Genomic DNA, 27,933 nt, shown 5'->3' with positions numbered 1-27,933 from the left:
TTTCAGATTAATCTGAATACCTAATAATTCATTGGCTATATTTGATAGCAATTAATTGCACTTTCACTGTATTTATTAGGGAATAAAAATGAAGAAAAATAGCATAGTTAGGATTTCCTCCTTCTGACATTTTCATGTCAAGTTGATGAGATTAATCTTGTTCAGGGGAGACTGGTATGTTCTCTTCTTCACTCAAAGGCCAAGTTGTAGAGCTTCAAGGGGTCTTGTGAGAGCTGTGTGGACAGGAGGGCACATGAGAAGTGTTGCTCTTAAACAGTTGGGTGTGCCTTGGAGTATAAGTGTAGGAAGAATTGAAAATGCCTTTTCAGGTGTCTTACAGGTGTTTTGCTTTCCACACCTTCAGTTCATCTCCAGTAAAAATGAATTAAAACCCTTTTTGCAAATTTCAAAGCTTTCAGATCCAGATTTCTGTTGTTAACATACTCTGCGAAGAATACAGGTCAAATCTCAAACTGCCAGCTCTTAACAGTAGCTTGAGGCTACCTCAGTAACTGTAGTGATAGATTTTTCTCTAATGAAACCATATTCCTGAGGAAATTTTTATAATGATCTGAGAAACCTCATTTTTAATGTGCTTATGTATGAGGTTTGCCAACATGTTGCTGAGCTGTGAAGAGGTCAGCTATGCTTTGGTAGAGTTCACAGAATGACCTGCAGTAAAGGAAGGTGGCTTTGTTTTTAATTAATTCTCTTAAGGGGAGGGGAAAAAAATCCAAACGAAACTTTGGTAAAATCCATTAATAGAATCCCTTAATGCATTACCATTACTGAACTAGCAAGAATCAGAAATTCACAGTCAAACAAAACAAAATCTTTTTTTATTTGCTCAACATGAAAAAAAGTACAACTGTAAATAATTAATTTCCCTTGAAAAAGAAATTGTATAGCTGCTCATAGTTTCCAAGGAAATACCTGACAGATTAAACCTCTTTAAATGTTTTATGTGTGCACACTTTTGCTGTGGGACCCATTATAGTACATTGTTATTCCGGCCAGGAGTTTAAAAGACATTATGAAATGTGTTAAATAAAAATTTATTTCTGGAAATTACTCTTTGTAATGAATTTGGAGGAAGAAAAAATACCAAGTTGTGCTTCAAGGTAGGAATTGCTTCCAGGTATGTTCACTTAAAATAAATTTGCCATAGGAACACATTTCTTTCTTTGAACTGTTCCAGAGGTTGCCATTTTCCTCTGACCTTGCTCATCATTAATTATTTGATAGAAGTCTTTTGGTTTGATCCAGTTCAGTAATGTGTTTGGGGAAAACTCTTACTGATGCTTATTTGCAATTCTGATTTTTTAAAGTTTTAAGGTCATGCAATGAAATCAGGTTTATATCCTTCATGTTCTTGTTTGGATTCAGAACAGTGCAGAGTAGAAATCTGGCAAACAGGTACTTGGAAGTATCACTGTGTAGTAGGCTGAGGATGAGTTGGGAAACAAACTGTGATGGGCTAAAAGTATTCATTTTTTACTTATTTAAGAGATGGATGGTAATGAGTGAATTATAACATCTGGTGTTGGTAATATTCTTTAAGTAGAGATAGTAGAGATATTGGTGAAGAACTGTTGAAATGGTTCAAATTAGCCCTGGAAAAACTGAGTAATGTATTAGAACAATTAAATTCTATTAGGAATATTTAATAAACCTGTTTCCATCATCCAGTTCTCACACTTTTTTTTTTTTTAATATGCATTTAAAGCATTAGTGATGTTAGTGTAAGCTTTTAGATTCTGTACTGTCACTTCTTAATCTCTTTTGCAGAAAGAATAAAGAATATGGCACTCTGGGGTAGAATGTTCTTGTTTCTACATTTTTTCCCTTACAAAATTACACTAAATTTTCATTTTAAGAAAACAAGTGCGTGTTCAGGCTCCCCGACATTTGACTCCATGTAGGCTTTCAGAAAAAGTCTATTAGGGCTAGATGGGGGAGAAGAGAATTTCATTGTTTCTTGCTGGTTAGTTTCTAAATGGTTTTGGTATTGCAGTTTCTCAGAGAACCATACAATTTTGGTTTTGTTATTCTTGGGTTTTTCTTTTTGCCTGCGAGTTGTCAGTTACATAGTTAAGTGTGCAGTCCTGCATGTAGCTGGAAACCAATCTCTTTAAGGAAAGTTGGTCTTACATGCAGTGGGATCTCTTTTATTTTTTTTTTTCCCCCTCCATTTGCTAGTCACACATACACTGAAAGTTTCTAGTCTCATGTTTAACAAGAATGTGCAGTTATAAGTGAGGAAGAAAAGGAAGAATAGGTGTGAAAATTGGCATATAAGAGGTTGGAGGGGTAGGTTGCAAGAGAACAAGATGGCTTTTTTTGTCTGATGTTCTTTTTTTCCTCAAACAATAGGGATACAAAAATATACTTCTAATTATAAGGAGACTGATAACACATAAATAAGTATAAACTGGCAATAAGCTTGCAATGCTAGTTACTGTCAGAGGAGTGGAGATCCTGCTTAGAAGTGGTCTTCTGTGGATAGAGATTCATATATTTATAATGTGATTGCCAGTCTTGTAGACTGGAGAGGAAATTATATTTTGTAAAGAAAGCTGAAAGAAATGCTGGCAATATTAATATCAGCTATACTTTGTCATTCAAGCAATTCAGTGTAAAGAAACCCTCAATGGAAAGTGACCTAAGGTTAGTCTTAAGTTGAATTATTGGAGTGAAACATCAGAATTGATGTCTGGCTGAGAGAAGGGCCCATAGAAGTTTCTTAATATTTGTTGGCTTGATGCCTGGATAGGTGTTTGGATAAGATAACAGGAAAAAACGTAGCTAAATATATGGGGGAAGGTAGAAGGTATTGCTCATGAAAGCATGGAGTGAGGAGGGGAGAAGATAATTTTACTTTTTGGAGTTACCAATGCGCAGATACATGTGAGTGTTGGGAAGCTACTTAGTCCTGATGAAGGAGCCTGAGATAAGTATAGAGGGGGTCAGGTAATCTCTTTTTTGGTTTTTTGTTGGGTTTTGGGTTTTTTTAGTCATCTTTCTAGTTGCTTGTCTGTTTCTGCTCTCTGTTTAGCAGCCTCTACCAGGTTTTTGTTGCAACTTGCTGCATCTGATTTCCTGTCATTACAGCAGTCTTTTTATAAGCAGTGTCTGTAATCTGCGCCATTAATGCTACAAGAAAGTGTTCTCTTGTTTCTGCATTCACTCTCTTAAAAATATTTACAGCCAAGTTTCTAAAATAAGCTTTTAGATAGATTACTTTTACAGCATTTTAGCCAGGTGAGTAAAACACAGATCAGATGTGATCAGATTAAAACCACGGAAAAGTGTGAGCAATTTACTTACTAGATGAGGCTGAAGTAACAAGGGAGATATAAAAGCTGTGTTGATTTGAATTTGGAGAAGGTGAAGGGCATGCTGGTTACTGTGGCAGTGTTCATATTTCCAAAAGCTGTTCTCTTGAACTCACAAAGACTGTTCCCAGAATGTTAACTGACCATTAATGGAACTTCAGTCATTATGAGTGCATCATATCTTGAACTGGAATTACTAAGTACAGCAGTTTTGTTAAAATCTGCACAATTACCTTTGGTATTTCTTGTGGCATGGACTGTACGTGAAGTTGCAGTAGGAAAAAATCAGTAAAGAACAAGAAGTGCAGATAACATTCTAGTCTATCAGCTTCTTTGTTTAGATTTTGTCAGGTGTAATTATTTCATTAAATCCCTTTTGACAGAATTTATTCTGAGAACACTTGCTTTATAAGTGTTTTGTGGAAGGTCAGTGTGATAATACGTTAAGGTTTGTATTGAAGAATTGTCTCTGATATGTTAAACATGTGTTCTGTCAGAAGAAAGGAGACTTGAAAAATCATGTATTTAGCTAGCACTGGTCCAGCACTATAACAGCCTAGTGTTTGGCATCTGAATCATATTTCACATTAAGTTGTCTTTGATTTTCATAAACAAGAGGGGCAGTTTATTTTGTGTCTCGTACTCATGGTTCTAAGTACTTTGGGAGATGACACATTGTTTACTTTGGTTTCAATAGTTTTCACAGAATAAAGCTTTAACAGGAGCTCCATCATGATACAATTTCCAGGCCTTTTAAGTTGTCTGAGGATCATGCCAATACTCTTTGAAAAAGAACACAGCTAATTAATTCTTCCGGTTACTTAATATTTCTGGCATAAATGAGCACTGGGATCTCTGTCTCTCTTCAACATTATAAAGTCACATTGAAGGGGTTTTTGTTTGGAATACATAGAAGCAGTATGTAAAATGATTAGTAAATGGACTTTACAAGAATAGCTTTATATTGCACTGTACTCCGGTATTTAGATGTTTTCCTTTGTAATTAAACTCTGATATTAATGATTTTAGGAACAGTTATTTTTCTGAGTCACCAGTGCTGAATTTTCCTTCTTCGAGTAATTAATTTCTTGAATAGATTTTTTGATTACTTCTGTAATGCTGTGTTGCCTTTATTTTTATGCCAGAAGCTCTGAATGAAGCCAAAATGTTGCTGGCAGCAGTTTCCTTTGCCTCCTGTTGGTACTCTTTTCTTCTACAGTCTACTTACTGGCAGTCTTAGCTATTCAGTCTTGCATTCATGCCTTTTACTTTCCACAGACTTGTATATGTAACTTTCTAACAATATTCTGACAATGTTTCGAACAATATTCTGGATGATCCTGAGTTCTGTGGCAGACAACAGTGTTGTGTGTCTGTTCCTTAGGTTTGTGTCTGTCAAAGTAACTTTCAGTTCCTTTAAGTTTGCCTCTGGAGATGGATACTGAGTCCTTTTTGTAGTTTCTTGCAACATCAAGAACTGGGAAAAAACCTTTTCATCTGTCTTTACTCTAGAGAGGCCTCAAAAAGCCTCATGACCTTTTCACTTCAGTCTTCCTTAAGGTTCATTTGAGTTTATTAATAATCTTTTGATATCTTTGTGCTCTTTAGTGGGTTTTTCTTCTTGAAGTGATGATTGGAATGAGACCTTCATATTCATATGATATATTTTTCATATGTTACAGTGTCAGTGAAGCCATATTTGTTATGTATTGTAATTGAAACTGAGGGAAAAAAACTTTTTTCTTTTTCTGTTGGAGTGTATTCCTCTGAATTAAAATAGTGGGGAGCAGAGTCTCTTTGGTTTACTTCCTCCCATACTACAGTAAATATCATATTTTGCCATGTTGACACATTTGATGCACATGTGCAAAAATTTTTTAGCTAATTTAGTGAAGTGATACTGCCTGCATGCATCTGCTTGGTGCTAAGCCACCAAAACTTAAAAGTACAGTAGAAAAAATAAAAATAAGCAATCTCCCAAGTTTTGCATGCTGCCAAATAATTGAACTCTGCAAGCATTGAATGATGACCGATAAGTCATTTTATGCCTCATGAAGATGCAGACAAGTTTTTCTGTAGCATTTCTTTGAATTTTAAGATAATTATTATAATACTTTACTGGTTTGGAATAATAAATGGAAATTGTGGTCATTGTATATTTTATCAAGACTTCAGACACTGAAAAATGAGTTAGAACACAAAATACTTTATTGAAATGCAGCATTGGGATGACAGTGTGGAACATTGGTTTTAAATACTGTTTTTTCAATTTATTCTCTGTGGTTTTTTTAAAAGACTGCATGCATTAATCTCTTTCCATGGAGTTTTTGCTGTAGCAGCTGTGAAGGTGATTTTTTTGCTGATATAATTGAAATAAAGAGTAAATACAAAATTTTAATACTGTACAGAGAACTTGAGATGGAGATCATAGAATTTACTCTTCTGAATATAATAGAGCATATTTCAAAAGGTTTTCTTTAATGTAGGTTAGAGAAATTGGAAAAAAAATTAAGCGGTCTTAGGAGGATTGAGAGGGAGTTCACTACGTAGCAGGAAGTTTTACGGACTGTTCAGTGGAAGAGGGGTGGAAAAATGGCATTTGATACTTAACTAGGGTAAACCAGTTTTCTTCTTGTTAATAGGATCCTCTGGTTTTGTGTACTTGCTGTGCTCTTGTCAGAGTTGAAGTTTAGTTAGGGAAAGTACTGCAGTACAGCTTTTGATAAACAGTGTAATTGTTCGTTGTTTAGTTTTTAACAGTGTTTTTTCTTATAATTGCTTTAAAGAAGGTGCAAGATCAGTAGTGTCTTGTCACTGCTTAGATTAGTCTAGCACTGTAAACCATTGAAGAAATAACATGGATGTACTTTTAGTGGGGCATGGACTGAGGAACTTTTTTAATTGCTCTGCTGCTGCCATGGAGAAAGTGGATAAAATTCTTGGAGATGCTTGAGTAAGATCTGTAAAGGTAAAAATGCAGGTACATTCAAAAGTGGAGTGAACACAATTTTCCAGTATTTGATGTGGGCTACTTTGTGTTCAGTTGTGCTTAAAATAGGTAAAAATGCTGTTCTTAAACCCATTAACTTTAATACTTGATTTATCAAGTCTTTTTTTATTCTTAGTATATTTTATAATATCAGTATAAAAACAGAAGGAAACTGATCCTGAGGTGTCTATAAATAGGCAATTTTCAAGGTTATGAGTGTGCGAAGGACAATTACTTAGCCAGAGATGTCACATGGGAATACATCAATGTAAAATAAAAACTTATATTGCGTAACTGAGACGGGATTTTGTGTGTGTTTTTCAGTTTTTTGTGGGGTGTTTTGTTACATCAGAAGTGCCTGCTTTTGGTGTCTCAAGGGTCTCCTTTCTCTTCCAGAAAATGCTGGGACAGAAGAGATGAGTACTCCCTTTACTAAGGCCTAAAACTGCCTGTTGAAAAACAATCCTGACCAGGCAATATACGAATGGCCCAAGGAAGCCAGCAAATTGATATTCAGGTTTTACATGACCTGCGACAGAAGTTTCCTGAGGTACCTGAAGGTGTTGTGTCCAGATGCATGTTACAGGTCAGTGTTCTGTTCATAGCTGCACAAGTAGGCAGCATTGCTTATTTTAAGCTTTCTGTATGGTCATCTCCTTTGAAAGCAGATGTTTTTCTTTCTGTTTTTCTCTATAAATGAGACAAATATATGCAGCCGATTCCTCTATATTGCACAGCAAGCAAAGAGTTACCCTGGCCTCTCTTCTTCCATGCCTGATCGGGGTGGTCCAGAGTAAATCAGCCTGTAAATCAATAATCAGTGTGTGCATGGGGACTACTGTCTCACCAATCAGTATGCTCATGCCTTTTGGCCATCTCAAGAGCCAAAACTAACTGTGGCAAAAGGAGGGATGCAAAGCCAACCCGAGTCCAGCAGGGACAATTTAAGGCAATGCTACAAAATGCGGCATTTTAAAATTTTCTTTTAATTCTTATTTGAGTGTTGGGGCATGTCCAGAAGCTACTTTGCTGCCTGGTCTCCATCAGACTTAAAGGTGGGCCCTTGCCTGCGTGCAGGTTGGCCCCGATGCTTTCCACTCCCAGCTCCCTTGGCCTGCAGAGCCAGCACTGGTGGCCTTAAGTACCTTCCACAGCCAGGAGCCCGGGAGTGTGATATGGGCACAGCCGGGTGCTCAGTCAGCCTCACTCAGGCACCACGAAGTGGTTGTAGCCTCACCTCTACCGTGTTAGACCTGAGTGGGTGTGAGGCACTGGTGTGCATCTGCCCAGGGCTTTGGCTGCCAGATGGCATCATTTTTCTGCTGTAGCTTTCGAGTCTGTGTAGTTAATGGATTTCTGTTGGGCTTGAAAGTAACAAAGCATTTTTGAGTAGTGCTGCAGTTAGTGCTAAAGCTATGGACTGCATATTCTCAACTTCTACATGCAGCTGTTTCTAATGCTGCCGCTATCAGAACACATACCATATTTTGTATCAACTTCTTGTTCTGTAACTTCATGTTAGCTATTTCAGCAGATAAATTAATGTCCCTTCAAAGCCCCATAGGGACTATGCCTAGAGTTATCAAATGCTGGTAGACTTATTTGACTATGTAGCTTAAACATGTTTGCTTTGCATTTTCCATCAATTCAAAGCATCCATACTGATTGGTTTTCTTTTTCATTCTAAGATACTCAACCTTTGATTACTCTGGTTAATAAGAGAATTATCCAAATACTCATTCTGATCATCAGTATACACTGATTGGAAAAATGATGGGTCACAGCTTCCCAGAAGCTAACTGTCTCTGGACTATGGCTAGGACATCTGTGGTTATGATTCAACATTCTTTATATCCTAATTGTTCGTCTTGCTATTTATATGTATTTTTATTTATGAAATACATATTTGTGTATACTTACATATGCATATGTACTCACACGCACATACATCCAAATAAAGTGTTTGTACTGTTGGGAAGAGTGTGACAATTTAACATTCACATTGTCAAGACTGTATCATGACTTTCCAGACTTTCTAGAGTAAGAAGTTGTGAGAAATGCATTTCATCAACAATTGGTTTTGATTTGCAAGAAGGCAAAATGTTGCTTACGGCTCATGAGGTTTCAAGCTTTCCCCAATCCCTTCTTTCTCACTATTTAGCTGAAAAGGAAATTGAACCAGAGTATAAATTGCCTGTATTTGTTCTCAGGATTGTACACTGCTATTTTTATTTTAGTGCTCTGTAGGACTTTATGCTACAAGTACAGTTTTGTTCTTCAAACATGAGAACTGCTTGTTGAGCGATGTCTGTGGACTTGATGGAGTGAACACATCAGTAATCATCTTTTGAATATTGTTCTTGATAAATTTAAAAGCTTGTCTTTAAGAGACTCAGCGGTCTTCGTAACATTGAATACAGTGGGGTTTTTTTTTAAAAAAAAGAGCCATATAACTGTGAAGAAAAGATACTGTGCATCCTATATTATGACAGATTATGGGGAAGGGTTTAGATTTTGAGGAAGTGTTTTAAGTCAGCTTTCATAAGCAAATCTTTCAAAAACAGTCTAGGGTAATTAATGTTCCATGTGTGCAGTACTGTTAAACTAATTTGTCACACTAGAAAGCTACCTTTTTTGTTAACTGAGAGCTAAGACTCACGAAGAAAATCCTGTCATGTTGGTGGTTCTTTGAAATTTCACGAGCTCTGGTTTCCCTGACTCAGCTTCTAGCTTTGCTACTCTCTTTGGCATGGGGTTTTGTTTGTTTGTGTTTTGGTTTGTTTGGGGGGTTTTGTTATTATAAAAGCCACCTAACATGACTTCTTTAAACCAACAAATTTTGTACGTGGACTGATGGGAAAGATTGAAATGCGGAATTTGGGAGTACTTGTGCACATGTTTGCAATACTGCTGGAACAGTGTCTGAATCCTGAGTTCTGCCACCTTGTAGCTGAGCATAGTGGAAGGAATTTCCAATAGAGGCATAAGTGTAGTTTAGGTCAAAGGCAAGTACTTGATGACATTTGGTATAAGAAATGCCTTACCCCCACAATACCTTGTATGCAGGCATCATATGTCAGGGTGAAGTTATTTTTAAACTAGGAATTATACTCCAGGTGAGAATCTGAAAGAATATAAGCAGTTATGCAGTTTATAGTAGTATTGATGAGGCTTTTATAACAAGGCAAGTTTCTTTGAATTGTGCAGAAGGAATGTATAGTCCTCCTCCATGAATTCTTTGTAGCCAAACACAGCTGTTTTTAAAGGAAGGTTTTATAGCATTATATACTTATAATGAAAAAATTAAGGCTAACGTGATTATGAAAATACCTTGGGGTAAATAGCCCACTGTTGAAATACCTAAACAATAAATTGCATGCTAAAAACAGAGGACCACCAAAGAGCTAATAGGAGGAAACTTAAACCTGCTTAATCTAGGGAGTAAAACGTTTTGGGCTGACAGCACTGAATATTCCTAAAAAGTTTTGTATCCCTCTGTTCTTCCCAACAAGCCTCCTGCATTCAGCTCTCCCATTCTCATCATTTAAAGGAGTCACTGCAGTGCCCACAGTCTGTGGACATTATTCCTTGTTGTTCTATTTTTTGTGTCCGGAGCATTCTATACCTGCTCCTCAAGTCTACGTCCTCTCCTTGCTTCCTCGTTTCCCTCCAACATTCTTATTCTTTCTTTTTTTTTCTTTCTCTTTCAGGGTGCCAACATTTTAAACTCAATTGGGACATGGGCAGAGATAAGATGAGGGGTATTTTTGCTGGAATATGCTCAATTCTGCCATCAACCGGTTCTCTGATCTGTAAAGAGCTAGAAGCGGTTGAAACTCTGCCTCTGCCAGCCAGAAGATGCCAGGGGTTCCATGTGCCCCCGTTTCCCCTTTGAGTTCTCCAATTTTCTCATTGACGTCACTGAAATTTTGGAATTGATTGGATGCAGCCTTAAAAAAGAAAAAAAAATTGTCCAAAGAAATGCATTCAACCTGAATGTAAGGGCCTGGCAAGCTTGGCCTGTTCCTTTTGGTTTGGTATTTTTGGCCTTTCTGTTAATAATTTTAATTCACTTAAGTTCATGCAGAATCTGCCTTTGAGGTCTTTCTAGCTTGTTTTTCTGTGGCATCCTATCTTTTTCCCTTTTCTGGCTCCCTTTTCTCCTTTGCAACAAATACCAGGCTATTGTTCTTATCTTCTCTTACCCACTGTTCTGTCCGTGTGTTTCCTTTCTTCACTACTAACTTCCTTTGATTACTTTGTCCTCTGGTGCTTATTCCAAACTAGAGCCAATATGCATATCATCAATTTGATCCGATTTCATATATCTGAATACTTTTTTGCAGCAATCCTTATATCGAGCTGGCTTGTTAGATAGCCTTTAGGGAATCCTATTATTTTAAAAGGTTTTGTGGCTGGGGTTTTTTGGGGATTTTTTTTTTTTGCTTTAATTTGGAAGAATTCAGAACTGCATCTGGTCTGTATGAACTGATAGTTACGGTTTTGTGGGTGAAGTTTAGCCTTGTCATCGCTCTCCCACTTCTGTTTTCTTTTCTCTTTATTGTTTTTGTAAATCTGTAAGGTAGAGACAATCTTGCTATATCTGCACAATGCTGTCACCTTCGTCATGGTTGAGGAATGAGAAATAATGTCTGCTAGTTTAACAAAAATGACATAATAGAAAGCATGTAGCATGGAGCAGTTTATCTGGTTGTGTTACTCTTTAACTAACTGATAATGTTGCTACTTGGCATATGCAGTTTTTTTCCTTGATCACTTGCATTTTTTTCGAGTAACTGTTTCTATGTGCTGGATGGATTTGTCACCTATTTAGTGTTAATAACATGGGCCTGAACAGGGGCTCTTCTGGCTGAAAGTATTAACCTTTATTTCTTGGGGGGCGGGAGGTTCTGTGTGAAAAGTGATACAGACAGAGCACAGTATGAAGAAATTATGTCACTGATGTACGTCCACTCTTTCTAAAAATCCTTCTGTAGGAAACTAAATTGGGAAGATCTGAGTACAGTATTAGTAAACGTGTAAAAAGATAAGAGAGATTAACTGTTTGCTTCTGAAATGTTCTTAAAGAATTAGCTAGGTTGTGGTTTCTATTCTAAGTCATCCTATTACAAGTTTTAAAAGGTACAAATATAAGTATTTAAAAGCTTTGCAAGCAGTGGTTTAAAATGAAAGTACAAATGTCCTCTGGGTTTTGGATCATCTTACAAAAGAGTAGAGTAGTCCTGCTGTATTTGTATAAACTGGATTTTTACATTTCTTCTGAAGTCATGTACAGTTCCTTGGGTCAGCGTGTTTCTTCTCTTTGTAAGATTCACTTTCCATTTTCAGCAGGAGGTAATGCATAACTGGTATTGAAGTTTTTGGGAAAACATTTAAAATAAACATGTTTTCCTCTTTTTAAGTTATTAACTAATACTGTGCAGATTCTGTGAATCTATTCCTGCTGTCATTTTCCTCCCTAAAGCCAGAGATTTGGTCTCTGCTGAAGATGGTTCTGAAACTGAGAAGGACTAGGGAAAGTATTCATCCAAGGGGTATCATACGGTATAAAGCTGGCTTGTCAAAGTCCGGGATCTCCCTGTCACTGCTTCAGAGACATTGCACACCTCCACTCTTGGTGCCACTGGCTGAGTCACTGTTCCCAGAACAGTGAGCTTCACATGCAAGCCCCTTGTGTGTGTAGAGCAGCTATGCTAGCCAGCCACCTAAAGCTTTCTGTCTAATGCTACATTGTTAATTTTCCAGTTATGATTGGACGTATGCATATGTAACTATGAGAATATTTTATCAGTAATGTCAAACTTTCATCTGTCTCTTTTAGAATAACAATAATTTGGATGCCTGCTGTGCAGTTCTCTCTCAGGAGAGCACAAAGTATCTCTACGGTGAAGGAGACCTAAGTTTTTCGGATGATTCTGGGATTCCTGGACTACGAAATCACATGACATCTCTGAATTTGGATTTGCAGTCACAGAACATCTATCACCATGGAAGAGAAGGAAGTAGAATGAATGGAAGTAGGACTCTAGCTCACAGTGTTAGTGATGGACACCTTCAAACCAGTCAGTCCAACAATGAACTGTTTCAGCAGGAACCACAGACAGCACCTGCGCAGGTTCCACAAGGATTTAATGTCTTTGGGATGTCTAATACAGTTAGTGCTTCTAATCCAGGGCAGCATCTTGGATTTCACCTAGGCAGCAAAGGAGTATCTAACTTATCTCAACAAACACCCAGATTCAACCCCATTATGGTAACTTTAGCCCCAAACATTCAGCCTGGTCGCAATACCCCAACGTCTTTGCACATACATGGTGTACCTCCTCCTGTACTTAACAGTCCCCAGGGAAATTCTATCTATATTAGGCCTTACATCACAGCTCCTAGTGGTACTGCTCGACAGACACAGCAGCAGCCAGGCTGGGCATCTCAGTTTAATCCCATGCACCCTCAGCAAGTCTACCAGCCTTCTCAGCCAAGTCCCTGGACTACTATTCCTACATCCAGTACTACGCCACATACCTCATCGCAACACTCAACACAGCCAAACCAGCAAGGCCACCAGACTTCTCATGTGTACATGCCTATCAGTTCTCCTACTACTCCACAAGCACCTATGATTCATTCATCTGGTAGCTCACAATCTTCTGCTCATAGCCAATACAACATTCAGAATATATCCACAGGACCTCGCAAAAATCAAATTGAAATCAAACTTGAACCGCCACAAAGAAACAGTTCTTCTAAGTTGCGTTCAACTGGCCCTCGCACCTCCACTGTTCCCTCTTCCCTCAACAGCCAGACATTAAGTAGAAGTCAGCCCACTGTTTACATATCGGCCAGTCCTCCAAATACTGATGAAGTGATCACACGTGGTCAGCCCAAGGTCTACATTTCAGCAAATGCCACAACAGGAGATGATCAGCTTGTGCGGAACCAGCCCACACTTTTCATATCGACAAATCCTGGAGTATCTACTACTGCTAGGAATATGTCTGGTCAAGTAAGCATGGGTCCTGCATTTATTCATCACCATCCACCCAAGAGTCGAGCAGTGGGCAACAGCACCACTGCAACCTCTCCTCGAGTGGTTGTTACGCAGCCTAACACAAAATATACTTTTAAAATTACAGTTTCTCCAAATAAGCCCCCTGCAGTTTCCCCAGGGGTAGTGTCCCCAACTTTTGAACCTACAAACCTTCTAAACCTTCCTGATCACTATGTTGAACCAGAGGGTATCCAGCATCTTACTGACCCTGTTTTAGCACATGTGGATAGGATCAGTGATGCACGGAAATTGAGTATGGGATCTGATGATGCTGCCTACACGCAAGGTAATGTTCTTAATATAAATTGTAGAGATTTTGACCAGGTTGTCAATTCAGTGTGTAGATTGCAGAACAGGAACCTTTGTGATGTTAATATAGTATCTTTAATTTTAGCATTTGTGAGTGTTTCCTAAATAAATAAAAGTGGTTTATAAGCAAATCATAGATTTCTTTTTATGGTAAAGACATGAAACTGAATACTTGGAAATAATTCTTCTGCTTGTCTTAAGTAGGTACATTATCTGTTTAATGGAGTCATACCATCTTCATTTTTATGTTGTTCTGAAAGAAACGTGTACGTTTGTTCGACTTGTCCGAGTGATTTAAAGCTACAATTCCACTGTCAGATTTCTGAATCAGTTGAGATACTGTTTGCATTGGATAATGTTCCCCTTTTATTTTTTTGCGAGTGTTATTTAGGAAGAAGGAAAAGCAGACTTCAAAAGCATTTAGTGGGATAAAGTGTTGGCCTCCATGTTTCCTACTCTGTGCCTGACAATAAAATGCTTAAAGTCTTGATACTTCTGTTACATTTTAAAATGTGAGAAGGAGCACCAAACCAAAGGAATGTGTTTTAAGGGTTCAGTGGTAATGGAAGAGTAAAATTTAGAATATGTGATACAGCAAGATAACCTGTTAATCTTTTTCCTTCTGTTTTCATGGGTGTGCATGCTTTTATGACCAGCTTGATGGTTTATTAACTCTGCTGTAAGCTTTTTATATAAAGATGTGGGATGAGTCTTAGGATATTTAAGCAGTATTCATGATAGGTTGTCAAAATAATTTGTCTTTGACCTCGCTGGTCCTCTCTGGACTTAGCAAACAATTCAGAACTAAAAAAACTGGCTTGTTCCATGACCACTGTAAACATTTTTCAGATGAATTTTGCCATTTTATTTTGTGTAAGTACGTACAGTGATCAAGACACAGAAAGCCAGGTCTGCATCTGGAGTACTATAGTAATGAAATAAATCAAAAAGCGATGCTAGCTTGTGCACTACTTCTGGATATAATCATCTTTGGTGAGGAATAGTCAATCCTAACTCAAAAATTTCTAAAGATTATGTGTCAAAACCAAAAAGCTAATCATCCTTACATTCTCTTATGTTCGGTGCATAAAGAACTTCAGAAAATTCATCTGTAGGTAAGCAAAACAAATTGCCCCCCCCCCCAGATCGTATTTCCTTTTCTTACTTTGGAGGAAGACTTAGCTGTCTGTTTTAGTCTTAGTCCTGGAAAACTTCATATACCCAGAAATTAAGCAATTGCAATCTTATACTTAGGCTCTAAACACTCTTCTAGATCATGAACTTGCTTCCCAAGCAAGCTGGGTACTTTTTAGGGGGTTGCAAAACTTCATTTTTGGTACTTTTTGGGGGGTTGTCCCTTTCTTCTGTTTTTGCTTTCTGAGGGCATCGACTTCTGCCAGGTCTGCCTCTTTATCTCTTGTACCCTTGGTAGTGATGGCCACTGTAACATCCTGCACAATCTCTAAAAGCTGCAGGTTATCAGCATTCTGCTTATCAAGATGGGTCAAGCTTGATACACAACCTAGAATTCCAGAAGCATTGACCTCCTACCTGCTATGGAGCCCAGCTCTTCCAGACACCAAGATGCAGCTTTTAGATGATGTGTAGATGTATGACGTGGGCTGGTACAAGGGACCTTAAGAAGACACCATCCTTCTGTGTCCTTCACTAGAAAGTTCACTTGTGCTGCTGAAGTTCCTTACATCTAGAGGTGTTTTGGGTTTCTGGCATGTGTGCTCCATTTCTGCTGCAATAAGTGCAGTATTTCTAACATTTTTGTTACCATTAATATTTGGAAAGTTGAGAAGTCTGTGATAGATTTACTTATATGGTATTGATGTCTGGAAATCCTAATTGTTGCTTTTAAACATGTTTCTTACATTTAGCAGTGGGGTTTTTTCCTCTTACATACAAAAAGGGATTTGAGTTACTTGATATCTTCTGTGTTCTAAACTGCTTATAATTTAACCAAACTGCCAGAAGCCTTCCATGCTAGGTGCTTGTTTCAGTTTAATTTTAGCCAGAGAAGATGAGTAGTTTCTCTGGCCATGACTGGAGAAAAATGCATTTTCATCAGCTTTTCCATTTCTGCCAGAATGCTCCTTATCTTGGCAGGGAGAACTGGTTTGGGGAAAAAGAAACCTGAGGTGGAAAGTGGAGTTGCTTTGATGTCAAAGGAAATTTCCTTTGCTCTTTTTATTTACTTTACATTTATATGCATGGTCCAACCCAGGAGAACAGAAGATGTGTTGGACCTCTCTCTAGGTGCTTGCCATCTAAGAAGCTTTACTTGATTATGGTGTGTGTAGGCACTCCTGTCTCCTTCCGTGATTATGTTTCTGGTTTGCCTCCCAAGAAAGTCACAGTGGGTAATAGAAGGCTGCCCCAGATCTGTCTTTTTTGCTGCCAAACCTGGAGGTTATATAATGTGTAAAAGAGTGCGTACTGCTCAGATAAAATCAGTGTCATTTCCCTGGAAGGCTTGGTTGTATCTCTGGCACTGACTCTGTGATCCTAAGAAACTCGCTGTCACCAGACTTTTCAAAACCGGTTGCTGAGGGATGTTTCTTGTTTTCTAGGACTCTAGTTTGAGATACTGAGGACTTGCTTGTGGAAGTGTTGAGTGCATGTGTCCCCTATTGAAGTCAGTAAGAATTCATAATGCTGTGAGAAGAGTAATACTAGGTGCATGCCCAGAAGGACAGCCAAAAGAGGATGCATTTTTATGCTCCTCTCTTCAGTATCAGTTCTGTCTGTGCACAGGAGTATTCCCATTACTTAGCAGAGATTACAATTCATAATTAGTTTTATTAATATGAAGTAGTTAAGTGAGATTTCAATATATAATATATATGTAATTTAGTTTAGTATAAAGTGTCTTACAGATAAAAAAGTGAAACCCTGTTAGAAACTGAAAATTCTGTACTCATACATTTTTGTGATGGACACTCTGTAAGCATGCAAGTCATGTGATGAGTAATGAGGCTGAACAGTTATTTAATAGTTGCTCATTCTGCATATAGCTTTCCATCTGTATAATGGGAAGGCATTCAATCAAGAAAATACATAATTGTGTAATAAAATCATTAGGTTGATGTTTTCTTACGAGGGAGCTTAAGTCCTTTGGTTAAGTATTACATGGCTTTGACTGTCTGACTTTTTCATAGTATTTTCTTTAACTTGAAAGAGGATGGTGTGCAAAGTTGAGTGAATCATTGGTACCAACTATAGTTATATATGTGGATGCATGTTTCCTTAGCAGTTCCTGCCACTGTGTTTTTAATGTAAATAAATTAATTGATAAACTAGATTAGTAAATTAACATTTTGCACAGCTCTTGATTTGGTTTCTTGGAGCTTTTTAAAACTTTGAAAAATAAATAAAGCTGCAGGAAACAAGTTTCCTTAATTCTTAGCCAGTCCTTGTAGATGTTTAAGAAAAAGGACTTGAATGAGATAAAGCTGTGGCCCATGCTCCAAGGGGCTCTGAGCCCATTGCATCATGTGGTTTAAGAAAAAAAAAAACACCTTCTATTTGGCTCTGTATATCAGGCCCCCCTCTTCAGTGAAGCTCTTTTTAAAAATTAAGTGAAGAAAGTATTGAAAAGAGAGAACAAAAAAATCAGTTTGAACTACTGAATTTGCATATCAAATGACTGAATTTTGTGCAGCTTCAAATAGAGGTTTTGAAAGCATGCATAAGCGTAAGTGTGTTTTGAGACTTCATGAACCTCCTGCCACAGAGTAATTGCATTGCCAGAAATCCCCTCCATATCTGGCAAACTAAGAAATTTAAGAAATAGTAGGTTTATAGAATAGAGTGAAATCTTTGTATTCCTAGATTAGAATTTATCTTAGAAACACTTAAAATAACAAAAGACACTCTAACTTTAAAATTCACATGCACAGAGTCTTTGAGAAAACAATTATGCATACATTTACAAACTTAAAGGTATGTTTAGTGCCTGACTGAGAAGGTCTCTGGGAGAGGAAGAGTGAACTTTTGTCCTCCAGACTTTCATGCTCTCTGTAATTACGATGATATATAGCATTTTTGTGAAAAATGTGCACTTTGAGTGTCAGAGGAAACAGTGGCATCTGCCAGAGCATTGAAGTGTACTGCACTCTGCTGAATGCAAACGTGCAGAAGTGTAAAAAGCTTAATGTGCCAAGTATCCTGTTTGTACTTAATTAAGAAATTCAACTGCAGTTTTTCTGAACGTTTTCAGTTGCTCTGAGCAACACTAGAGGGAGCTGAATACTTAAATTGCCTCATAAATACCGCACTGAAAGGCGGGGGGGGTTTTGTCTTTTCCCCCACCACTGTTTTCCTGCAGCTGCCAAATTGGTATTTAAGCAAAATTACCAAATTATATGTGAAAGTCTCCACTTAAACCAATCTCTTTCAAGTTCCTTATCAAAGTTACTTTTCATAATAGAAGAATAGTATATGATATCAAGTGATTCTTCTTTAATCATAGTGGTAATTTTTAATGTGTGTTTTTAAAACCTGTTGGGATTTGAAATTGTCAGATGGTAGTCACAAAGCTCATATGAGAATAAATTACATAGCTTTTCAGACATGACATGGAAATGAAAAGCATGTAGTAGTGCTGTGGGCATCTGTCAGTGCCTTCTCCTCCTTGTGCAGTTCCGTCATGACTGCTAAATTTCTAAGCCTCACAAGTGGGAGAACATCAAAATGAGAAATGGTGGGTTTTTCCTTTACAAGAGTAGCTTAAACAAAAAAGGAGGTGGGAGATGCACAGGCAAAGTCTTAGTCATAGTTGTACTCTTCAGGCCAAGCCATGCCGTGCAACCTGATATTCTGGTAACTGTGCTCTTCACCTACCACATCCAGCAGCACTGGCTACTCACCAGCAGCCTGCATCCACAGTTTAACAGGTCTGAAGAGTTCTGAGTCTGGTCAGTGGAGCATCATAGCTGTGGTGCCTCAGCAGTCTTACCAAGGTAATGAAAACAGAAGTGTCTAAAAGTAGAAATAGAATGTAGAAGGAGAAAGGGCTTGTACACTCCCTGCAGGAGTAGAGGCAAGGTAGTCTTTGATTTCCTTTCTTTAGAGTTGCAGCTACATTTGTTTGTAAAAGGCTTTTTGAGAGGAGAGACTGTCTATTGAGATTACTTACCTGATAATTCCAAGTCTTCAACAAAAATCCATCTTGAGATTTCAGTTATTATGGTTTTATATTACATATGAGCACAGCTGCAATTTTTCCTGTAGTGCAATTACTGTGACCCAAAATAAAGGTGTCTGTTTATGAAAACTTCTCTGATTTGTGCAAAACCTAGCAAAAGCCAGGTGTCATTTCAGTGTTTTGTGAACACATGTGACTCAAAAGCCTAGGCTCGATCTCAGTAAGGCCTTACAGTCTGTAACACTGTTCCAAAATAGTTTGACATGGTTCCTCCTTTGGAAGAACATCAGGAAGACAAAACATGATGTGTGAATGAATGAACAGGCAGGAGCTGGAACAGAAGACCGTTCTTGCCAAAGATGTGGAAAGTTGCATCTTTTGAATGTGCTATTTTTTTTCTCCTGCTACTAGTTTGGAAACCTAGGCAACCAGATTTGAGTGCTTCTAATTTTTTGATACCTGAAGAAATCGTGAGGATCTAAGCATCATGTTCCAGCTAGAGTTTGGCTTAAAGACTTTGTGAGGCAAATTCAGTCTTTTTAAAATACCTTGTTATTGCTACTTTTTTTTAATTTCCAGGGTGATATAAAAGTATTTATAGTCTGTGAAACTGATCACAGTTTATATGAGTTAGTAGTTTAATGGATGAATGAATGGCTGCACAGAAGTTAAAATGATTCTTTGGTTTCTTTAATGAATTACATTTTTATAGACGGTGATTATTACTTTGAGCAGTGAAATCTGCTTTTGTGATGATATTTGATAGTAAACGTGCCTTCAATGAAATAAACTCATTAGATTGCATGAATTTGTGTCATCTGCTACTTAGGTTCTTCATACCTTTAAAAAACTGGTTTAAATGCTAACTTCATTGTTTCTAAATGAGGTCTCCTTGTGCTTTTTGCTTTACAAATAGTAAGCAGTGTTAGAAATTAGAAGCTGAACTAATGGTTCTGCACCATAGTTTAGGGATAAGATGACATACCATCCAGCTTCTGATAAATATTACAGTTTGCTAGTGGTGTGCTTACTTCTGGTTTGGTTTCATTTGTTGGGTCCTACTATGATGAACACTGGGTCCAATCCTAATTGCAGTAAGCATATGTAGTGCTCCATATTGCAGTTGTCTGTCTGAAATCCTCTTCATGCTACCTGTTTAACAGTGGTTAGGCTGAATACGCAAAGAAATATTTGTTGCTGGCTTTGGGTAGTCAGTCTTGCAGGTTTTTACAGATTACAGTTAAATATTGCATGGCCATTTATTATGTTGTATGGCTTTCTCATATTTGCTTGTCTGTAGTTAGTTTGTGCTAATTTCAAAAACATAGCACTTTCTGTCTTATGGCAGAGGTTTTCTTGTGAGGAGAATGGAAAAGCAGTCTGTAATAGTGGTTTTGTCTGTTTTTTCCCAAAAGAATACTAACTTGTATCTTTATCTGGTGTTGCCATGTGGAGGATAATAAAGTAGATAAAATGGGACTTTATGTATTGCAGCTTTACTGGTACACCAGAAGGCCAGGATGGAGCGACTTCAACGAGAACTTGAGGTTCAAAAGAAAAAGTTGGATAAACTAAAATCAGAGGTCAATGAAATGGAGAATAATCTAACACGAAGGCGCCTGAAAAGATCGAATTCTGTTTCCCAAATTCCATCAGTAAGTTGAAATGTCTGTAGGGTATAAACCCAAACCACAAGTGTGGTCTGTCGCAATAAATTGAAAGAAGGGTTGTTCATATATTGACAATAGACTAGGGATGGGCAGTATAGTTAGATTTAAGCTGTAAACAGTATAGTTCAGAGTAGGGACTAAAAATGTGTTGTTTAACCACAACCTTGCAGTTCGCTAATTGCTTTATGAAGTATTGCTTTTAAAGACAGTCACAAAAGGTTTGACCTGGTAATCCTTTCTAGCATTTCAGACTACAACTTAGTACTCATACTGCTATCACACCAAGTACTTTTTGGTCTTTATGCATATACTGAGCTCAAATAAACTGATTAATGCACCAGTTTTCAGTGCTCTCTGATCATCCATTGATCTGCTGGACCAGACCATTGGCTGTGCCCTGTCTGCTGTTTGGAGTTGTTCAGTCAGCTCTGAACTCTGGTGAGAGAGAGCTATTCAGTGGGTCTGGAAGCTTTTTCTAAGATTATGCTTGGATTAAAAGAAAGGTGGTCATTAGGGAAGATTCTTTTATCATCATTTCTGAAAAAACTAAATGCTATCTACCTGTGTGTGAATGATAACTGTTATTAAACTGGGAAAATTAGTCTAACAGGCAGATTTATTTTTTCAGCTGGAAGAAATGCAACAGTTAAGAAGTTGTAACAGACAGCTGCAGATAGACATAGATTGCCTAACCAAAGAGATTGATCTTTTTCAAGCAAGAGGTACAGTATGTCTTAGTCCATCAGTATCTGTAAATGTTTATTTTTTTTCACTGTCCACATGTTTCAAAAAGGTCTGTGTCATAAATGATGACGTAAGTGATATACACACTATTTGCAAAATCTTCACATTAGTTTGAGTGAAACCAAGGAAGTAACTGTCTTTAAAGCCTGTTGTTTTTGTTGGCCATATGATTTTCCTAATCCCACAGTCATTCCTATTTCATACTTGGCTCAGAAGAGAGAAGTTTGTGATGCCATTTATTTATTAAGTGCTGGGGGGAGGGGGAGAGATCTCGTTATCTGAGTATCAAAGAGAGAACAAGTTTTTGAATGATACAACTATATATATATGTGTCCATCTCTCTCTTTTGTCTTCCACTTCTGTCTGTATTTAGCCTCTCAAGTTAGCAAATATAAAGTGCAGTTGTAACTTCCAGTGTACTCTCTGCTTTACTTGTCTGCAGGGACTCAGCCTTTGCTCATGGGGATGAAATTATGAGACAGCTGAGCCAGTTCAAGAGCTGCCAGTTCAAGAGCCGCCTCTCTTCCTGCTTCTCTCTCTTGCCACTTACTGAGCTCTGTCTCTCTGTTAGTTTTTTAGACCCTTTGCAGAGCCGATTCTGTTCACCAGCCAAGCTACAACTCTTGCATTGCTGGAAAAGCTTGCTACAGCTGATGTGAGGGAGAGGCACGGGAAGGGAGAACTGAGATAGTGAGAGGGAAGGAACTAATACTTCCCAATTTCAGCAGCAGGGAGCTGTTAGATCAGTTGGGACATGAGCCACAAAAGTTCTCCTTCAGACAATGTACCTGCAGTTCAGGAGAAGGTAGACAGCTGTGCTGAATGTAATGCTGCACTAAAAACCTGACCTTAGAGCGAATGGTGGGTGATGTTTTTTTGCTTGTTACAGTAAATTGCATTTAGAACTTCCTCTGAGTTTTAATTCTAAGCGTGTATAATAAACTGCATAGTAGGTAAGATATCTCTGAGTAAAGTTGCAATGTGGAAAAAGTCAACTAAGATTTACTTAAAAATTATCTTAAAGAGTGGCAGAAAGATAACTCTAAGGAGTTTGGTTTGCTAGATTTTGTCTCTGACTTATTTTATATTGCATATTTTGGGCAATAAGTTTCTTAAAGTGTATTGCTGACATCACTAATATCTCACTAGGGTCTGTATTGACACCTTGATATAAAAAGTGATAAGTGAATAATAGTATTGTTACAGAGTTATTGCCAGAAAAAACTGATATGCCTCCCTACTCAAGTTTGTTTTTTTAAACTGCTGCCCCTTTTTTTTTTTTATTTTTAGGACCACATTTTAATCCCAGCGCCATTCATAATTTTTACGATAATATTGGATTTCTTGGTCCCGTGCCACCAAAACCCAAAGGTATTGTATTGATAAAATTTGGATTTGATACAAATACCTGTTTTGTATCTAATACCAAGTTCTAATTTATGACTCTTGCTCAAGTGTTGAGTATGAAATAGATTACTTCAAAAGCATACAAACCTTGCATTTTATTTGTATTGGCAGTAAGTGTGCTTCTGTTTGCTCTTGTTTCCTCTCTATTCATACGTTAAGGAAAGAGAAGTATATTAAATGAGTTATGTTAAAGATGGATAATACATTGGAAGGTAGTTTATGTAATGGAAGCATCTGTCTTTTCTTTAGAAATGAGCATGAGGTATGTTGTTCAGGGATCAGTGAAACTCACTTAAATGAATTCACCATTATCCACAGTGAAAACAGTAGATTTACTTAAATGTAGTAACAACTCAGGTTGGTTACCCTGACTGGAATTCGTGGCTACTGTAGAATCTGTAATAACAAGTTACATTAAAGCCTCTTCTGACTATTGGTAAATATAGTTCTAGATAGTTGAAGAGGAATGTGATGCAGTCCAGTAGGGCAGTCAGTATTGCTGAATATTAGCCACTCTTAAACATTCTACTTGTCATTAGTTTCCATGTTACTTATTTTTATCCCTCTCAGGATGCCAAACAAAGCAGAACATTTACCTCTTGTGTTTTACATAAAGCAGAGAATGAAATTAACTTGTTTGGAGCAGCATCATACTATGACCTTAGGCAGACCACCACATGAAACAGATAATCCACTGATGTTTCTGTGCAGTCTTTCTGTCCAGGAAGTTCTCCACATAATACATATGTGCATGTGATTGGTCCTTGTAGTGTGCAGTAACTGTTGTTACAGAATCTCATCTTACAGATTGCTGACATTTCTGCATTGTAAGATGGTCTAGATAAATTGGACTTCTTGTCCTGCAGACTATTTGCAACACTTCCAAACCGATACTGTTCTTCATACTTTATAAAGCATTTTTTTATCCTTCGTTACCTCAGCTGGTAGTGAAAATACCAAGTAAACTTAAATCCATACACATTCCTATTAGACACATTTTACTACTAAACCGTGAAGAACTTACAAGTTCTGTCAACTTTGTAGTTCCTTTTACAGTAAATAAAAACTAACGCATCAAAGAAGAAAAGTTAATTTTTTGTGACTAATTGTTACAAAACATTTCTATTGGCTTATCTTCTAGGAACTCACAAATTTAAGTGTTTCATTCAATCTATCTTGAAAATGCAAAATTAACACTGACTGGTTTATAAAGCTCTAAAGTCCCTCTATCAATTACCTTTTTTTTCTTCTTTCTTTTAAAAAAAGTATCACTGCTGTATCTTAGTTCTTCATTAACTTGAATTTTCATTTCAAGCTTCAATTTAGCTATCATGTAAGCTTTTACTTAAACCACGATTACCGCTGTTCACAAAAGAACAAAAATAATTCTTGCAACTGTGATCAGTACCATTGTACTTCCTGAAGCTCTTGCTGTCATTTTGCAGCAATTGCCATTGACTAGTTGCTGATGAGATGTTCTCCCGATGAAATAATGACTAAAGGATTTTGCAGTTGCCTAAACTGGGAATCCTTGAGAAGTCGATCATGTCTCTTTTCATCCCTTTTCTCTCCTTCTTTTCTCTTTTAAAATAGTTGAAGGTTGTTGTCTAACACATGCAAAAAGACGTGTTTGTGTGGTAGGGAGGATTACTCTAGTGTTAAAGAGCCAGGCATTGGTTTTTCTTCAGTACATCTGCTGAGCTGGCTTGAGGAAGAACTGCTACCTTTGTTCTAGGATCAAAAAGTTAAACATGTCAAAGGGTTACAGAGCACTTAGTTCTTGTCAGAATGAATTTTAGACCACTCTGTAGACCTCAAACTTCTAAATCTTGTCTGTGTTTCCTGTGCTGATTAATTTGCAAATTTTGCCTCCTTTTTATGCAATAGCTTTGAACTGAGAGAAGAAAGCAGAGTTAAGCGATGGGAAACTTGCTTTTCATAGTTTTACCTTGAGCCTTTTGGCTGACTTACAATCAAGCTGTAGTCAAGGGGGCGGTAAAAAGCTGCTTCTGTCACTTGTAATAACCATGCTGTTCTCAGAAGAACAATATAGTTCTCAGTTTCAAAAAAAAAAAAATCTCAAAATTCTTTCCATGCTGTTTTCAGTTAGTAACTGCTTATCTTATCTCTTCCATGTCACAGATCAGAGATCCATTGTGAAAACACCAAAGACTGTTCCAGACACAGATGAAGATGAGGGAGCTCAGTGGAGTTGTACCGCCTGTACTTTTTTAAATCATCCGGCCTTAAATCGCTGTGAACAGTGTGAAATGCCCAGGCATTTCTGAGCCAACAGGCCCATTACCTTCCGTAAAACAATAGCAAACGTACAAGGAATTGTCGAGTCATTGGGGGGCAAAAAAAGCATTTATGCATAGGATTTTGTAAAATGGAAGGTGTGACGAGATGGTATTTTGCTAATGTTAAATGTCAGCCCACAGAGCAAGCAATACCTCAGAGTTGTGTCGCAGGCAGTTGACACTGATCGGCTGAAGGGCAATCTGCTGAGAGACTCGCCAGCTGCCTAAACCATGTACAGTATTACCAGTAACACACACCGTGTTCAGTGCCTGGGTGTTGCCCATCCTCTTCTCTGCCCCGATGTCACTACTGAATTTTGACAGGGGAAAGGAATAGAGTGCTAGTGTTTTTGTTTTCAGAGCTTTCAGTGAAACACTACATGCACAGAGGAGATCTTAAAAGGATCAAGGTTTAAATATTTAAACTGTTTGCTGCCACATAGTGCCTTTGATAAAGGGAAGAACTTCACAAATCAGTGGTACTCTTTGCCTTGTCTTCCCTGAAAACATCTCTGTGAAGCCAGAAATCAGTACAATCACATCTAAAGATGAAAAGGAAAAACTGCATGCGTTGTCTGTACAATACACACAGTGAAATACCCCAAAGCTTTTCCTACTGTACATAGCTCTAGAGCCTGCTTTAAGTGATTTCTTTTCTTCACCTTTATTATTTTCTTGTACTTCTGTATGTATAGTGTAATAGTCTTTTTGTTAACTTTCTTTTTTCCCTTTAAGTGATTAAGCACGATCATGTCCCTTTTTTTAAGCTTTTATCTGAGAGAAGCAATGCCTTAAAATAAGAGCATTAATAAGAAACTATGCACAAAATAGCTTTCCTCTGCTCGTTCTGTACATTGCTCTTGTAAATGCTGATGATCTGTGAAGACCTGCAGATGCAGCGTGGTAAAAGTGCAGGAAAAGTTGCAAGAGTTATGCATATAGTTCACTCTGTACACTGAGTTTTACGGTGGGTGACACAAAGGGAGCATTTTGTCTGGTGTGAGGAAACTTTATACTAGGAAACTTTCAACCCACCAACAGATCAGCATCCGAGTTAAGCTTGCTTCATCTGCTGGGTATCTTGCAGACTCCTGAAGAGAGATTCATTGGGGAAGTACATACAGTGCCAAAATCAACAGCAGCAGCATCATACAGCTTTGTTCAAGGACTTTAAATGCTTTCCTGTTTTGGCAGCCAGTTTCTAAACCTGACTTTGTGGTGAAGTCTCATATTTATAGAAAACAAGGATAGCAATATTTAGGACAACTGAAATAAAGGCTGGAAAAGAGAAATCAAACAGACTTGAACACTGAAGCAACCTCAAGCATCTCTTTTATTTTGATGATCTATTTTTTTAAGGAAAATACTCACATTATCGGGGATGTATGTAACCGAGATCAAGAAAATGGAATTCCAGTACAATATGCATGAAAGACGGCACACAAAGAATGATGTAGCAGCAGCACTTAGCGTGAGGCTGGAGGGAGTGCTAACAATGTAGCAAGAGACAAAGTAGACTGTCACCCACTGTAAACATCCGCCAGTGGACACTTTTATTAGGAGTTTTACAAGTGATCTATGTGAATGCACAGAGGCCTTTGTTTTGAAGGCTTTGCATTTTTTTTATGTGGGAAGAAAATGTCAATCCCAGGTAATTAGGCAGTAGACCCAAAGCACTTGCATTCAATGCATTTTGTTTATAAAATGAGGCCTTGTTTTTCAGCTTCATCTGCAGTTCTATGTGAAGATTGACAAATCAGTTTTTACCTGTTTATTAATAAAACCTAATTTGGATATCTTGAGTTGATGGTTTTGTGATTTAGCTGGGTAAACTGCCTTTGTAACAGATAAGTTATTTATAAAAATTAAAAAAAAATTATATTCTAATGTTTTCTTTCGTGATTTGTTTGCTTTTTCCATGCTGTGGAGCAACAGAATACTCAACAGAACAGTAAGCATTAACAGTATTAAAAGTAGGCTGATTTCTAATAACCAGAGTTTTTATTTAAGCCTTTGTTTTGTTGAACCTTGTCTCTCCTCCCATGCGTTACTCTGTTTAATTCCAATTCAGTGAGCATAAGGAATGTATTTCATAAAGTTGCACTGACAAGATTGTTTTCTGACCAAAAACCCACTCACTTATTCTTAAAGCAGTAAGCTAGACATGGGCCCTTTTTACTTCATGCTTCTGGGGTTTATGATTTTAAAACTATTTTTCTAAATCAAAATGGGCAACCATTCTGTGGTAACAGATGCCAAACTTGCATTGATATAAGCACAGTTTAAGGATGAATAGGGTTAAACTGTATCTTGGTGCTGTGGATATAAGTGCTGTGAGATGTGGAGTGTTCCTAGATGTGTTTCTCACATGGACCCTGTCTAAGCAGATACTTGTTATGTGGAGTTGGGCTTTCCTGAAACATGCTGATGCTGTGTAAAAGGCCTTCAGGAGACATCTATAAACAGATTTAGCATTAAAAAAGCCCTACAGATCCAGCAAAAGGAATGCAAATTATTCAACTAGAGTGCCTTAATCTGCAATATGAGAAATAGTGACTGGAGTGAGGAGGGCTGCTGTATTTATAAAGCAAACAATAAACTCCAGTCAGCTGAGGGGTGGAAAGAGTGTATGTGGAGAAATAGGTGAGATGGAATCCTACTCATTCTATGAAATGTGTAATTGATCTTCTCCCTGCATTTGAGTGTTTATTTTCTGAAGAGAAGAAAATACTTACATCCTTGCTCCAGCTAGCTGTGCAGAGCCATCTGCACACCATGAGCATGTATTGGACAGCCTTTGCAGTAGCTGATGCTGGAATAGTGGGATAAGAGAAATGATGTCTCCAGTGTCTTCCATAGATTTTTACCTTCCCTTTCAAGAGTTTTATGTTCTTTATGTGCCTCAGGTCACGTATGTCATCAGCCCCTCCTTCAAGGTGATGCCAATATAGTGCA

At 37.7% G+C, this 27,933-nt stretch overlaps 1 protein-coding gene across 3 annotated transcripts in view; it reads left to right on the top strand.

Annotated features, from left to right (window-relative positions):
• Nucleotides 1–26,780, top strand: part of TAB2 (TGF-beta activated kinase 1 (MAP3K7) binding protein 2) — a 61,525-nt gene extending 34,745 nt beyond the window's left edge. Inside the window, exons 1-7 of one of the 3 annotated variants that reach the window (XM_069010401.1) lie at nt 6,825–6,910; nt 10,035–10,322; nt 12,167–13,679; nt 20,352–20,512; nt 21,156–21,249; nt 22,562–22,642; nt 24,821–26,780. In XM_069010401.1, the coding sequence (XP_068866502.1) occupies nt 10,197–10,322; nt 12,167–13,679; nt 20,352–20,512; nt 21,156–21,249; nt 22,562–22,642; nt 24,821–24,966 (2,121 nt within the window). In that variant the 5' untranslated portion in view covers nt 6,825–6,910; nt 10,035–10,196 and the 3' untranslated portion in view covers nt 24,967–26,780. Of the gene's footprint in view, nt 1–6,720; nt 6,911–10,034; nt 10,323–12,166; nt 13,680–20,351; nt 20,513–21,155; nt 21,250–22,561; nt 22,643–24,820 lie in introns of those variants that run through there. The other 2 variants (XM_069010402.1, XM_069010403.1) reach the window with 2 other exon arrangements.
• The last annotated feature ends 1,153 nt before the right edge of the window (nt 26,781–27,933 follow it).

Source organism: Aphelocoma coerulescens, chromosome 3, assembly GCF_041296385.1.
Source record: "Aphelocoma coerulescens isolate FSJ_1873_10779 chromosome 3, UR_Acoe_1.0, whole genome shotgun sequence".
Lineage (NCBI taxonomy): Eukaryota > Metazoa > Chordata > Aves > Passeriformes > Corvidae > Aphelocoma > Aphelocoma coerulescens.
The sequence above is the reverse complement of the archived record's forward strand: the minus strand, read 5'-3'. Positions and strand labels throughout refer to the sequence as shown.